The 18,112-nt window shown below is 49.6% G+C and overlaps 1 protein-coding gene across 2 annotated transcripts in view; it reads right to left on the reverse strand.

Annotated features, from left to right (window-relative positions):
- Positions 1-18,112, reverse strand: part of LOC116947338 (hepatic sodium/bile acid cotransporter-like) — a 28,400-nt gene that overhangs the window by 6,936 nt on the left and 3,352 nt on the right. For both annotated transcript variants that reach the window (XM_076070464.1, XM_032962951.2), the window contains exons 2-4: positions 15,266-15,968; positions 13,715-13,919; positions 12,154-12,332 (exon numbers count right to left, since the gene is read on the reverse strand). In XM_076070464.1, the coding sequence (XP_075926579.1) occupies positions 12,154-12,332; positions 13,715-13,919; positions 15,266-15,639 (758 nt within the window). In that variant the 5' untranslated portion in view covers positions 15,640-15,968. The remainder of the gene's footprint in view (positions 1-12,153; positions 12,333-13,714; positions 13,920-15,265; positions 15,969-18,112) is intronic.

The following is an 18,112-nucleotide window of genomic DNA, read 5'->3' on the forward strand; positions in this document are numbered from 1 at the left end:
ATTATTCTATTTTTTCTTCAGATAAATTAATCACATGATGGGATAATTGGAAGGTGTCTTCGTGGCGACGTCATCCAACGCCATGAGACGCCACTTTTGGCGGGAAAGGCGTGTGTGTTTGGGTGTGTGTTACTACTAACACACACCCACTACTAACAAACACTCTACTAACAAAGATCCCCCGTATAGCCTTAACAGACTGTAGGGGCAAGTGCTGTTAGCGAGCACCTATGAAGGCCGGAACGGTACATAAGGGGGTGGGTGGCCAGCACCACGCCCGACCGTCTTTGTCTCCCTAGTGGCAACGTTTACACACTGCACCAGGTACTCATTTGAGGCTGAGTCGACCTAGGGGAGGCCCGGGACCGGTTCAGATAATCGTCACTGGTGTTCGCCGTGAGCGGGAATCGAACCCGTGTCGCCAGGTTCATAGCGCAGCGCGCTAACCGCTACACTACCGCTCCCCACAACTAACACACACCCAAACACACACACTACTAACACATACACAAACACACACACTACTAACACACACCCAAACACACACACTACTAACACATGCACAAACACACACACTACTAACACATACCCAAACACACACGCTACTAACACATACCCAAACACACACACTACTAACACATACACAAACACACACACTACTAACAACAACAACAACCGCCATTCGCCACTAAGTGGCGGTGACGTCACCACGACGCTTGTGCCAGGCTATGTGCACCGTGAGGCCACGTGAAGTGTCGAACGCCCGCTGGCAGGAGGTCACTGGGCAGACCCAGGTGCCACGGGTCGACTGACTGAGATGACTGGCTGATGCACCACCTGTGCCCCCTACTGTGCCAACCTGCTGTGCTTTAGCCACCCGGCGCTCCGCTCGTTGTTGTGAGCGTCGCTCCTCCACCCTCCGTTGTTGTTGGAGGGCGACTGCCTCCAACTGCCCAGTAGCATCCTTCACGAGCCTCCTCCACAGAGGCCGATCTTGACACCGCTGGTACCGGTCATCGGCAAGTCCACTCAGCTCCACGTCCTCCTGTACCACATCACTCCATCTCTTCTCTAGCCCGTGCCGCGCCCGCTTAGCCCCCTCAATCCGGCCAAACAAAAGCTGTTTCGGCATGCGGTGGCTGGGCATGCGGGCTACATGACCCAGCCATCGCAGCCTTCCCCGCCGGAGGAGCTCACCGATGGGACCTTGCCCAGATCTTTCAAGGATTTTTGAGCTCCTCACACAATCCAGTCTGGTTAAACCCAGGATGGATCGTAGGGAGGCCAGCCAAAATGTTTCTAACCGGCGAAGATGTTCCATTAGGGGGGCCCACGTTTCGCAAGCGTAGAGAAGGGAGGGAATGACCGTGGCCGAGAAGACCTGAAGCTTAGTGTGGAGCGACAGACCAGGTAGCTTCCACACAGCATTACGCAACCGATGAAAAGATATTGCCGCTCGACTGATTCGGAGTGAGACCTCTGCTGTTAAACTGGAGCCAGTCATAAGCATACTGCCCAGGTATGGGAAACTCCCCACTCTCTCCACAACTGCCCCATCACCGATTGGGAGCTGTGGGGGCGGAGTGTCCGACGGTACAAAACACCCAGGCAGGTGCTTAGTTTTGGTGGGGCTGATGGTAAGGCCCCACCTCTTAGTAGCACGCTCCAGTCTCAGCAGCAGCGTCTCCAACTCCTCCTCCGAATGTGCAGCTATTACCAAATCATCAGCATACATAACGTGGTTGTGCAATAGGGAGCCATCCCTTGACCGCACCCGGGCGTCGATCAGCCTCCCATTATATCTGTACCATATGGAGATTCCCCCGGTACAGCTATTGAAGGCTTCACGAACTACGTGGTCAAAATAGATGTTAAATAATGTGGGAGCCAGAGGACATCCCTGTCGCACCCCAAGGTGTACAGGGAATGGCTCTGACTCCCGGCCACGTAGTTTTACCCGGGCCCGCTCACCATCATGAAGGTCCTTAATGATCGTGAGCAGAGGGTCAGGTACTCCAAAAGCACGAAGAACAACCCAGAGCCCAGGCCTACTGATGGTATCATAGGCCTTGACCAGGTCAATAAAGCAGAGATGTAGGTCTTGTTGGAATTCCCTACACCTCTGCTGTAGCAGACGGACAGAAAATATGGCATCTGTGAAACCGCATTGGGGCTCCGCAAGCCTCTCCTCAGCATGCCGGGCAAGGCGATGTTGAATAATCCTTGCCAGGACCTTTCCCGGCAAATAGAGGAGTGAGATGTCCCTGTAGTTGTTACAGTCTGTGCGGTCCCCCTTCTTAAAAAGGGGGACCACCTTCCAATCCTGCGGAACCCGTCCAGTGGTCCAGACTGTTGTTATGATGTCATATAGGGCAGTCTGTGCACAAACGCCGCCCTCCCTCAGCATTTCGCTTGGGAGATCATCTCTGCCCGCTGCCTTTCCTGGTCTCAGACTCCGGATCGCCTTCAGTACTTCCTCAACAGATGGCACCTCAGCCAGCCACTCACAGGGGGTGACTTCTTCCAATATTTGACGCTACTAACACACACCCAAACACACACACTACTAACACACACCCAAACACACCCACCACTAACACATACACACACTAGCTACTAACAAAGATCAAAGATCCCCCATATAGCCTTAACAGACTGTAGGGGCAAGTGCTGTTAGCGAGCACCTATGAAGGACGGAACGGTACACGAGGGGGTGGGTGGCCAGCACCACGCCCGACCGCCTTTGTCTCCCTAGTGGCAATGTTTACACACCGCACCAGGTACTCATTTGAGGCTGAGTCGACTTAGGGGAGGCCCGGGACCGGTTCAGAAAATCGTCACTGGTGTTGGCCGTGAGCGGGAATCGAACCCGGGTCGCCAGGTTCATAGCGCAGCGCGCTAACTGCTACACTATCGCTCCCGACAACACACACCAAAACACACACAATACTAACACATACACAAACACACTACTAACAAATACACAAACACACACTACTAACACACACACAAATACACACACTACTAACACACACCCAAACACACACGCTACTAACACACACCCATACACATACACTACTAACACATACACAAACACACACACTACTAACACACACACAAACACACACACTACTAACACACACACAAACACACGCACTACTAACAACAACAACAACCGCCATTCGCCACTAAGTGGCGGTGACGTCACCACGACGCTTGTGCCAGGCTATGTGCACCCTGAGGCCACGTGAAGTGTCGAACGCCCGCTGGCTGGAGGTCACGGGGCAGACCCAGGTGCCACGGGTCGACTGACTGAGATGACTGGCTGATGCACCACCTGTGCCCCCTACTGTGCCAACCTGCTGTGCTTTAGCCACCCGGCGCTCCGCTCGTTGTTCTGAGCGTCACTCCTCTGTCCTCCGTTGTTGTTGGAGGGCGACTGCCTCCAACTGCCCAGTAGCATCCTTCACGAGCATTTTCCACAGAGGCCGATCTTAACACCGCTGGTACCAGTCATCGGCAAGTCCACTCAGCTCCACGTCCTCCTGCACCACATCACTCCATCTCTTCTCTAGCCCGTGCCGTGCCCGCCTAGCCCCCTCAATCCGGCCAAACAAAAGCTGTTTCGGCATGCGGTGGCTGGGCATGCGGGCTACATGACCCAGCCATCGCAGCCTTGCCTGCCAGAGGAGCTCACCGATGGGACCCTGCCCAGATCTTTCAAGGATTTGTGAGCTCCTCACACAATCCAGTCTGGTTAAACCCAGGATGGATCGTAGGCAGGCCAGCCGAAATGTTTCTAACTCGCGAAGATGTTCCATTAGGGGGGTCCACGTTTCGCAAGCGTAGAGAAGGGAGGGAATGACCGTGGGCGAGAAGACCTGAAGCTTAGTGCGGAGCGACAGACCAGGTAGCTTCCACACAGCGTTACGCAACCGATGAAAAGATATTGCCGCTCGACTGATTCGGAGTGAGACCTCTGCTGTTAAACTGGAGCCAGTCATAAGCACACTGCCCAGGTATGGGAAACTCTCCACTCTCTCCACAACTGCCCCATCACCGATTGGGAGTTGTGGGGGTGGAGTGTCCGATGGTACAAAATACCCAGGCAGGTGCTTAGTTTTGGTGGGGCTGATGGTAAGGCCCCACCTCTTAGTAGCACGCTCCAGTCTCAGCAGCAGCGTCTCCAACTCCTCCTCTGACTGAGCAGCTATTACCAAATCATCAGCATACATAACGTGGTTGAGCAATAGGGAGCCATCCCTTGACCGCACCCGGGCATAGATTAGCCTCCCATTATATCTGTACCATTTGGAGATTCCCCCGGTACAGCTATTGAAGGCTTCACGAACTACGTGGTCAAAATAGATGTTAAATAATGTGGGAGCCAGAGGACATCCCTGTCGCACCCCAAGGTGTACAGGGAATGGCTCTGACTCCCGGCCACGTAGTTTTACCGGGGCCCGCTCACCATCATGAAGGTCCTTAATGATCGTGAGCAGAGGGTCAGGTACTCCAAAAGCACGAAGAACGACCCAGAGCCCAGGCCTACTGATGGTATCATAGGCCTTGACCAGGTCAATCAAGCAGAGATGTAGGTCTTGTTGGAATTCCCTACACCTCTGCTGTAGCAGACGGACAGAAAATATGGCATCTGTGCAGGACCGCCCTTTCCTGAAACCACACACACACAAACACACACGCTACTAACACACACACACAAACACACACGCTACTAACACACACCCAAACACACACGCTACTAACACACACCCAAACACACATGCTACTAACACACACCCAAACACACACGCTACTAACACACACACAAACACACACGCTGCTAACACATACCCATACACACACGCTACTAACACACACTCAAACACACAAGCTCCTAACACACACCCAAACACACACACACTACTAACACACACCCAAACACACACGCTACTAACACATACACAAACACACACACTACTAACACACACCCAACCAAACACGCTACTAACACATACCCATACACACACACTACTAACACACACCAAAACACACACACTACTAACACACACCCAAACACACACGCTACTAGCACACACCCAAACACACAGGCTACTAACACACACCCAAACACACACACTACTAACACACACACACAAACACACACGCTACTAACACATACACAAACACACACACTACTAACACATACACAAACACACACACTACTAACATACACACAAACACACACACTACCAACACATACCCATACACACACACTACTAACACACAACCAAACACACACGCTATTAACACATACCCAAACACACACTACTAACATACACCCAAACACACACACTACGAACACATACCCAAACACACATGCTACTAACACACACCCAAACACACACACACTACTGACACACACCCAAACACACAAGCTCCTAACACACACCCAAACACACACACACTACTAACACATACACAAACACACACAAGCTACTAACACATACCTAAACACACACAAGCTACTAACACATACCCAAACACACACGCTACTAACACATACACACACACTACTAACACACACCAAACACACAACAACAACAACAAAAACAAATACACACGCTACTACAACACACACCCAAACACACACACACTACTAACACATACCTAAACACACACACACACACTACTAACACACACCCAAACACACACAAGCTACTAACACACACCCAAACACACAAGCTACTAACACACACCCAATCACATACGCTACTAACACACACCCAAACACACACACACTGCTAACACATACCCAAACACACACTACTAACACATACACAAACAAACACGCTAATAACACACACCCAAACACACACACTACTAACACATACCCAAACACACACGCTACTAACACAGACCCAAACACACACGCTACTAACACACACCCAAACACACACACTACTAACACATACACAAACACACACACACTACTAACACACACACAAACACACACACTACTAACACACATCCAAACACACACACTACTAACACACACCCAAACACACACGCTACTGACACACACCCAAACACACAAGCTCCTAACACACACCCAAACATACACACACTACTAACACATACACAAACACACACAAGCTACTAACACATACCCAAACACACACGCTACTAACACATACACAAACACACACACTACTAACACACACCCAAACACACACAAGCTACTAACACACACCCAAACACACACGCTACTAACACATACCCATACACACACACTACTAACACACACCCAAACACACACAAGCTACTAACACACACCCAAACACACACACTACTAACACATACCCAAACACAACAACAACAAAAAAACAAACACACACGCTACTACAACACACAACCAAACACACACACTACTAACACATACCTAAACACACACACACACTACTAACACACACCCAAACACACAAGCTACTAACACATCCCCAAACACACAAGCTACTAACACATACCCATACACACACGCTACTAACACATACCCATACACACACACACACACACTACTAACACACACCCAAACACACACAAGCTACTAACACACACCCAAACACACACGCTACTAACACATACCCATACACACACACTACTAACACACACCCAAACACACACAAGCTACTAACACACACCCAAACACACACAAGCTACTAACACATACCCATACACACACACTACTAACACACACCCAAACACACACAAGCTACTAACACACACCCAAACACACACGCCACTAACACACACCCAAACACACACGCTACTAACACACACCCAAACACACACACACTACTAACACATACCCAAACACACACTACTAACACATACCCAAACACACACGCTAGTAACACACACCCAAACACACACGCTACTAACATATACCCATACACACACACTACTAACACATACCCAAACACACACGCTACTAACACAGACCCAAACACACACGCTACTAACACACACCCAAACACACACACTACTAACACATACACAAACACACACACTACTAACACACACACAAACACACACACTACTAACACACATCCAAACACACACACTACTAACACACACCCAAACACACACGCTACTGACACACACCCAAACACACAAGCTCCTAACACACACCCAAACATACACACACTACTAACACATACACAAACACACACAAGCTACTAACACATACCCAAACACACACGCTACTAACACATACACAAACACACACACTACTAACACACACCCAAACACACACAAGCTACTAACACACACCCAAACACACACGCTACTAACACATACCCATACACACACACACTACTAACACACACCCAAACACACACAAGCTACACACACACACCCAAACACACACACTACTAACACATACCCAAACACAACAACAACAAAACAAACAAACACACACGCTACTACAACACACAACCAAACACACACACACTACTAACACATACCTAAACACACACACACACTACTAACACACACCCAAACACACAAGCTACTAACACATCCCCAAACACACAAGCTACTAACACATACCCATACACACACGCTACTAACACATACCCATACACACACACACACACACTACTAACACACACCCAAACACACACAAGCTACTAACACACACCCAAACACACACGCTACTAACACATACCCATACACACACACTACTAACACACACCCAAACACACACAAGCTACTAACACACACCCAAACACACACAAGCTACTCACACATACCCATACACACACACTACTAACACACACCCAAACACACACAAGCTACTAACACACACCCAAACACACACGCTACTAACACACACCCAAACACACACGCTACTAACACACACCCAAACACACACACACTACTAACACATACCCAAACACACACTACTAACACATACCCAAACACACACGCTACTAACACACACCCAAACACACACGCTACTAACACATACCCATACACACACACTACTAACACACACCCAAACACACACTACTAACACATACCCAAACACACACGCTACTGACACACACCCAAACACACAAGCTCCTAACACACCCCCAAACACACACACACACACACTACTAACACATACACAAACACACACGAGCTACTAACACATACCCAAACACACACACTACTAACACACACCCAAACACACACACTACTAACACATACCCAAACACACACGCTACTAACACACACCCAAACACACACGCTACTAACACATACCCATACACACACACACACTACTAACACACACCCAAACACAACAACAACAACAAAACAAACAAACACACACGCTACTACAACACACACGCAAACACACACACTACTAACACATACCTAACACAAACACACACGCTACTAACACACACCCAAACACACACGCTACTAACACATACACAAACACACACACTACTAACACACACCCAAACACACACAAGCTACTAACACACACCCAAACACACACGCTACTAACACACACCCAAACACACACGCTACTAACACACACCCAAACACACACACACTACTAACACATACCCAAACACACACTACTAACACATACCCAAACACACACGCTACTAACACACACCCAAACACACACGCTACTAACACATACCCATACACACACACTACTAACACACACCCAAACACACACTACTAACACACACCCAAACACACACACTACTAACACATACCCAAACACACACGCTACTAACACACACCCAAACACACACGCTACTAACACATACCCATACACACACACACACTACTAACACACACCCAAACACAACAACAACAACAAAACAAACAAACACACACGCTACTACAACACACACGCAAACACACACACTACTAACACATACCTAACACACACACACACACTACTAACACACACCCAAACACACAAGCTACTAACACATCCCCAAACACACAAGCTACTAACACACACCCAAACACACACGCTACTAACACATACCCATACACACACACTACTAACACACACCCAAACACACACAAGCTACTAACACGCACCCAAACACACAAGCTACTAACACACACCCAAACAAACACGCTACTAACACACACCCAAACACACACACACACACTACTAACACATACCCAAACACACACTACTAACACATACACAAACACACTACTAACACATACACAAACACACACACACACTACTAACACATACCCAAACACACACTACTAACACATACACAAACACACTACTAACACATACACAAACACACACGCTACTAACACACACCCAAACACACACGCTACTAACACATACACAAACACACACACTACTAACACACACCCAAACACACACAAGCTACTAACACACACCCAAACACACACGCTACTAACACACACCCAAACACACACGCTACTAACACACACCCAAACACACACACACTACTAACACATACCCAAACACACACTACTAACACATACCCAAACACACACGCTACTAACACACACCCAAACACACACGCTACTAACACATACCCATACACACACACTACTAACACACACCCAAACACACACTACTAACACATACCCAAACACACACGCTACTGACACACACCCAAACACACAAGCTCCTAACACACCCCCAAACACACACACACACACACTACTAACACATACACAAACACACACGAGCTACTAACACATACCCAAACACACACACTACTAACACACACCCAAACACACACACTACTAACACATACCCAAACACACACGCTACTAACACACACCCAAACACACACGCTACTAACACATACCCATACACACACACACTACTAACACACACCCAAACACAACAACAACAACAACAAAACAAACAAACACACACGCTACTACAACACACACGCAAACACACACACTACTAACACATACCTAACACACACACACACACTACTAACACACACCCAAACACACAAGCTACTAACACATCCCCAAACACACAAGCTACTAACACACACCCAAACACACACGCTACTAACACATACCCATACACACACACTACTAACACACACCCAAACACACACAAGCTACGAACACGCACCCAAACACACAAGCTACTAACACACACCCAAACAAACACGCTACTAACACACACCCAAACACACACACACTACTAACACATACCCAAACACACACTACTAACACATACACAAACACACTACTAACACATGCACAAACACACACACACACTACTAACACATACCCAAACACACACTACTAACACATACACAAACACACTACTAACACATACACAAACACACACGCTACTAACACACACCCAAACACACACGCTACTAACACATACACAAACACACACTACTAACACATACACAAACACACTACTAACACATACACAAACACACACACACACTACTAACACATACCCAAACACACACTACTAACACATACACAAACACACTACTAACACATACACAAACACACACGCTACTAACACACACCCAAACACACACACTACTAACACACACCCAAACACACACGCTACTAACACACACCCAAACACACACACTACTAACACATACCCATACACACACACACTACTAACACACCCAAACACACACACTACTAACACATACCCATACACACACAGGAAGATTCTCGACTGCGGTGGGTTGGAGGCCGTGGGCCAGCTGACAGAATATAACAGATTAACAAAGAGACGTGATTCAAAATGTATGTCCGTGTGCGCATTCACGTACGCGTGTGTGGAGGCTCGTCAAGGAGGCAGTAACCAGTCAAACCAATAGTGGAGTACTGAGGAGCGACGCTCACAACAACGAGCGCAGGGTGATTAAAATACAGCAAGATGGCACAGTAGGGGGCACAGGTAGTGCATCTGCCAGTCATCTTGGTCAGTCAACCCACGGCACATGAGTCTGTCCCCGAAGACCTCCTGTCAGTGAGAATTGGACACTTCACGTGGGCCTCGGAGTACACCTAGCCTGGCACAAGCGTCATAGTGACATCCTCGCAACTTAGTGGTGAACGGCGCTTTTTGTTGTTGTTGTTGTTGTTGGGGAGCGGTGGTGGAGTGGTTAGCACACACTGCGCTACGAACCCGGCGACCAGAGTTCGATTCACGACCACGACGGATAACAAGTGGCGAGTGATATCTCAACCGGTCCTGGGTCTCACTTCGGTCGGCTCAACTTTAAATGAGTACCTGGTGCGGTGCGTAAATAACGACCCCGGGGAGACAAAGGCGGGAGAGGCGTGGTGCATCACAACGTGCGATGTGCTGGCCTAAGTAGGTGCTCACGAACAGCATTTGCCCCGGCGGTCGATGTAGGCTGCACGAGGAATATTTGTCTTCATGTGTTTTCGTGATGATTAGGGTTAGGGTTAGACATGAATGTCTGCTCTTGGGTTTCATATTGTAAGCACGTGTGGACGTAGCCGAAAGGAAAAAACGATTTAAAAAATGTGGTGTATGTGTTTTATGAATTTGCATGCCATGAGGTAAGGCCATTGCTTAAAACGTTACCTATTATATATTTTTGTTTCTCTTTAGACCGAATGTTTTGAGTTTTTTGTCAATACATCAATGTAAAGTTATAAGAAAATAACATTTTATTATTTGCGGTTTAGGATTGTTTTGTTGTTGTCTTTGCTGCCTTCCCCAAGCTTGATAAATCATACTTATAACATTCATTACGTTATTATTCATTTATATTTTGTGACTTGTTGACCATTTTCCCGATTTTGCACTCGGAGCGTTGCTGTATCATTTGCTGTTGTAACCTGCAGACCCCAGCCCATACTCTGGACATCTGTGAAAAAGAGCTTCACAGCTCATCAGATTCCTCCAGATTCTGATGATGATTCTGATATTAAGTCAATGTTAAATAAAAAAAACCCGCGAACATCGGTGCTCGTCGCTCCCTGCCGCCACCGGCAACGTTTGCGGTGCCGCTATTTTGTCCACCACTGACAGAACGGCGGAGGGTCTGGGTCCTAGGGGGCGGGCGGTGGGGGCGGCGGAGGCGGCGGCGGTGTGGGCGGACAACGCACTTGTATGAGAGGCGGAAGAGCCCCGCGAGGACGAAGCCCAGCGTGTATCCGAGCAGGGGCATGAGCAGCCCTATGGAGATGAGCGTGGGAGAGAACACGCGCCAGATGGCGGAGCCCACGTACAGCGCCGACAGGACCACCAACGCGACGGAGATGAGCAGCAGGAGCAGCATCCCGCCCTGGCGCACGGCGAGAGAGAAAGACCGTTCGAGGGGTTGAGTTGTTGCGCCACGGGGAGGCACCGTGCTCGCTCCTCCAGTGACGGTGATCCGTCGTGGGCTCGAACCACGCAGGACGGACGCGCCTCGCTGCCGCCCTGATGAAAATTGGCCCCGTCCGTCAAAAGCGTTTGCCCAGCCAAGTCGGAGGCACAAAATAGAGGCTGACACGAGATATTTGCTGGCCGAAAGAACATCCGATTGCCCCGTGTGTATATATATATGCACACGCCGACGTGTGGAATACAGCAGAAGCTTGATACAAGCACACCTCTTATAAGCACACCATTACATTTCACTCGTGGGGGCTGGGAGACACAAATTTAACTATCTGATAGAATCACACTGTGAGCATAAGTCCACATGGCCTTGCTCCCAAACGGTTTTGTTAGGTTTGCTTTTTACACGTGGTTATAATTGATAGTAATTTATTGAATTGAGCGAGATTGCAGGAACTCGGTAATGTATGTGTACGTACGTTGAACTTCTTTCGCACCGTACATAGCCAACCGTGCTACATCGGAGGTGCGGGAAAAGGACAACAATCTAAAGACAAAGAGCAGTTCTCAAGAAATTAGTTCTTGATTCAGATTTAAAAGGGCACAGCTCCAGTGGCTTGATAATATCTGAAGGAAGAGCTTTCCAGACGGCCCGCAGAAGCGCGTCTGGGGAAGACGCAGACGGAGAAGCGTTGTGACCTGCAGTGCCCTGGTGGTGGTGGTGGTGGCACTCAGTGTGGTGGTGGTGATGGTGGGACTCAGTGTGGTGGTGGTGGTGGTGGCACTCAGTGTGGTGGTGGTGGTGGTGATGGTGGCACTCAGTGTGGTGGTGGTGGTGGTGGGACTCAGTGTGGTGGTGGTGGTGTATGAGGCGAAACAGTCATCCTGCCAGACCGAGTCCTCAACAGCGGTGGAGGTGCCAACGAGGAGAGTTCACGGCAACAGTAACCGTGGTATTGGCGATCAGAAGGGGGGGACAGGGTGTGCTTATAACCAGCTTCTACTCTACGAGCACACGTGCATCGCGCTGATGGTGCGGCGTACGTGGGGCATAATTTCTAGCTCGATTTTTTTTTTTACCAAATCGAAGCTAGGCTACCTTGGAGTGGGGGTTGTCGGGCATAAGGCACTACCACTAGAGTGCAAGTTACACCAATCCGCAATGACCATCTGCTGTCGTGCCCTGTATCCCTGTAATCCTGTGAGGACAAAATAAGTGCCCGTGAGACCAAAAAATAAGGCGAGAGGGGCGCGAAACAATTCCGGAGCAGCCTTCCGGACTGCACCGGCTGAAGTCGCCACCACCACACTGAGTCACACCACCACATGGCGCCGCGTGCTCACCCGCAGGATCACGCGCGAATACTTGGGGAACTTGGCGTTGATGAAGATTCCCACGGTGCAGGGCAAGAGGATGAGAGCCAGGGCGATGGAGATCTTCGCGTAGGGAATGACGAAGCGCGTGTCCGACAGGCCGTGGCTGTACGCCCACAGCAGCAGCGGCATCATGCCCAGCGCCAGCACGGTGGAGCACGTGGTCATGAGGATGCTGCACACGGAAACAGTACAAGGGCAATGTGGGGCGCAACAGACGCCCGTTGCTGATTTGTTCGTAAAATCCTCAGCGAGTAATACCACGGCGTAGCGTTTTTGCCGTTGTGCCGTACAGAAGGTCTCCGATATGTTTCCGGGTCGTGCCACGTGCTTTTCGGCACGGCGTCCGACGTTTCGGTCCATATGCCTCCGGTTCGTTTTTCCGGTCAGACCGTGTGTTGTTTGGCACGGTTGTCTGACGGTTTGCTCCACGTGCTGGGACCTTGTTCAGGAATTGCTGAAGATACAGCACAACTGGTAAAACCTACTCAGCGGTAAAAACAACAAAAAAGCATTTGACAGCATAGTGATGATTATGGATTATTTATTGCCGAAAGGCTCCATGAGTCACCAAGTTGTGTTTCAGAAATCCTGCACTGCATGTTGGGCCAATTCCATTGAAGGTGGTTGTGTGTGTGGGAAGCATTGGTGAGTGCTTAGTGCCCTGTGCCCTGAACTTGACGACCCGAGTTCAATTCCCCCTCAAGGTCTACATGCACCAGTGACGAATATCTAGAACCGGTGATGGCCACCCACCACCTCGTGTGCGCCGCGCCGGCCTTCGTACGTGGGAAGCAAGAGCGGATCGCGAGAAGAAAACCCCCCCACAATGCATGGGATGCACGAACACTCACAGGTCCACATCGGTGGGTTCACAAACCCGTTAGCTGTACGGCCATCTCCTGGCTACCATATGGACCAGCCGGCTTGGGGATCTCACAAGTGTGCACGGTCCACCAACCCTTTGTCTCCACGCACACGTTTGCAAGTATACGCCGAAAGCTAAAATCTGAGATCAAACGAATGCATTGATCCGATGTATTGGGGAATCGCAACGCATGCACGCACACGCAGCCGAATGATGATAATGTCGACGATGCTGTGATGAGTTACGTGACGATCAACAAATCGTGAGATGAGTTTAAATTAAAACTCATATTCATTCGAAGCCTTCATCTGAGATTTATGGAAACGTTTCAAAGAGCCTACATGTGACTCGTCTCAAGACGCCGTGGGGGTGATGCAGAGGGAAAACAAAAGCAGGGAGAAGGAGGCAATAAAAAAAAGTGATCATTGTCAGGCCGTCGCTTTCAAGGGGTCACCGATTGGTTTGTTCTCGCCAACGGGCACGGTTTTTTTTAAGGCAATAAACCGCAGAGAGTTGGAGTCAGCCCCGTGGCCTGCGAGTTCACCCCCCGTGCCGATGTCGCCTCACGAGCAGCAGCGACCTGAAGCTCGCGGACGCCTCCGACAATGGATCCCCGACACAACGCGAGCGCTCGCGGCGAGACGGGGATGGACCTGAGGTTCATGTCTCCGTCGAGCGCCAGCGCGAACACGTTGGAGAGGTTCCCTCCGGGACAGCAGCCGCAGATGAGGACGGTGACGGCCTCCACGGGATTCAGGCGGAAGACCTTGGCCAAGGCGAAGGCGGTGAGCGGCATGATGCCGAACTGCGCCAGCACGGCGATGAAAATGCCCCGGGGCTTCCTGAGGTGTGCGCCGATGTGCTCGAGCTCCATGGTGCAGCCCAGCGACACCATGGTGACCACGAGGACCGCCGTGGTGACGGCGTTGACGGCCTCGTCGAGGATCGCGCCGTGGCCGCCCGTCGCGTTGCCCGCGCTGCCGTTGAGCCCGAAGGGTGGCGACTCCCAGGAGGAGTTTAGGGCCATGGTGGTGAGAGCGAGGGTGGGAGATCGAGAGAGCGAGGGCGAGTTAGAGAGAGGGTGAGAGATAGAGAGAGGGTGAGAGATAGAGAGTGAGGGTGGGAGATAGAGAGAGCGAGGGTGAGTTAGAGAGAGGGTGAGAGATAGAGAGTGAGAGCGAGGGTGGGAGATAGAGAGAGGGTGAGAGATAGAGAGTTAGGGTGAGAGATAGAGCGTGAGATAGAGAGAGGGTGAGAGATAGAGAGAGAGAGATGGATGTTGTGGTGGAGAGGATGGAGTCGGGCCCTCTCTCCCCCCCTCTCTCACCAACTGGCAGCAGGCATGGCACACGATACCTGTCAGGAGACATGTTCATTGCGTTAAAAAATTATCAAACGAATCCCCCAGTGGTATCCAAATTCTAATGAGTAATGATTGTTTTGAGTGGTTCCACATGCTAACCGTTGCGATCACACAAATTATTAAATGATTTTTCTCTCTCTCGCTATTTGATGACCCGGCAGAGGAATTCAGTGCGGAGCTCTCGAAGTGCAGCACAACCCACAGAAAGCGGATATTACAGAGCTACCACCGAAATTCCGTTCAAGTGCCCCCCTGAGCCACAAATATATTCAAATTCATATGCGGTACGTACAATCAACGACGTTTCTCGTTGTAGCGAATTCCCGTAGGCGCTCGCTAACAGCGCTTGCCCCAAATAGTCTGTTAAGGGCATACGGGGGAACTTTCTCCTTGTGTGCGTGTGCTGCTGTGTAACACGCAGGCTGTCGCGAACAATACGATCCAGAATAGAGGTTGTTTTGGGTTAGATCGCGTACATATATAAATGTTTATGTAAATATAGTTGTTTTGATTTAAAGCTTTCGTGACTGCAGGGATTCATATTCTTGGCTCTTTCGGTAAAGTCACGTAGAAGGGAAACAATAAAATAATAAAAATATAAAACAATAAAATTATCACGACGTTTCGACTGCAACACAAGCAATCATCATCAGGTGTGAAAACCACAGCTGAAACGTCGTGAGAATTTTATTGTTTTATATTTTTATCATTGTATTGTTTCCCTTCTACGTGACTTTACCGAAAGATCCAATAATATAATATAGTTGTTGTTTTTTTTCAATTATATTTAGAAATGTTATAGAAAATATATGTATATATTTACGCGATCTAAAAAAAACCCTCTTATGTGCTGCTATTGTTGGCTATACAGCAGACACCCCCCCCCCCACCACCCCCCCGGCTTCTACTGCAGAGAGAGAGAGCGAAGCTGCTGCCTTTCTGCGTGTCCGTGCAGTGGCCAAGATCCCCGTGAGTCCAAGCGAGAAGGCCCAAAGCAGCCACCGCCACCACCATGGCCTCGGCCGTGCGACAATCAAAAGAAATTCCAAAGTCTCTGGCGTCTTTGTCAGGAGCGACTCAGGGTCACGATGCAAGGTCGATTCTTCGGGGTTGTTTTTTGTGCTTGCATGGCGGTGATTGTGAGCGGGCTTTGCTGGCTAAGGCGATTGCCTAAGGATAGTTTTGTTTATTGAGGGGGTGTGACTTTTAACAAAGATTGGGATTTTAATCAAGGAGCATTTTGATTTAGATTTTAAATTGTGATGAACGCAGCGGCACTCTAGTGGCCGCAGGGTCAGAGTGTCCTCAAGTTCTCAGGAGGTTACGAGCCCCGTGGTGCGAGTGGTGAGTGCACTGCGCTCTGGAACCCTGGTCCGTGAGTTCGATTCCTTGTCACGGCTAACGTCGGTGGCGAGCGCTATCCGAACCGGTCCTGAGCGCAATCACTTCACACTCGCGCCCTGACGAGCGGTGGTGAAGTGTGGTCCAATAACTCCGAAGAGTGACACAGTATGGAGGCGGCCTTCGTGCCAAGGGTTGCTTTGGCAAAGGGGTGTAATGCCATTCTTGGGATGGTAAATCTCGTTTCGAATGAAACCCGCAACGGGGATGCGTTTACGACTTGACATACATTTGGACGACCTCTGAACCGTATCATAAACAGCTTGGAAGTGAAGGCGCGCGCAAGGGAGGGATCGGGAGAGGCGGAGGCAAGTTCCGCGGGATCAATCAACGAGAGACAATTACCAGACAGCTCAGTGCCAACAGGTCGTAAAACTGCTGGCTGTCTTCAGAAAGGATGGAGGGGGGGGGCGAAGGGGGGACACACGATCCATCAGGCCACCACCGCCCCCTGTCCCCTTCGCTGATCGCAAGTGATGAAGCGTCTGTCCGTCGCGATGCAATGAGGGCAAGAGAAGAAAGGGGACGCGCCTCCATAACACGTGTTATCGTTCCGTAGGTGGCCGGCCGGGTGGCTCAGAGGTCAGGCCACTAAGAAGAACCTGGGTTCGAGTCCAGGCAGCTGCTGCCTGCGATTACTAAGCCTGGTTCCCAAGCGTAGTCGTCCATGAGCCAGAGCAGAAATTGATCAAAATAAACTTTAGTTGTGCCGCATTATTTGTATGGCCAATTAAAG

This window comes from Petromyzon marinus, chromosome 29, assembly GCF_048934315.1.
Source record: "Petromyzon marinus isolate PM22_M1 ecotype Great Lakes invasive population chromosome 29, UKy_Petmar_22M1.pri1.0, whole genome shotgun sequence".
Classification (NCBI taxonomy): domain Eukaryota; kingdom Metazoa; phylum Chordata; class Hyperoartia; order Petromyzontiformes; family Petromyzontidae; genus Petromyzon; species Petromyzon marinus.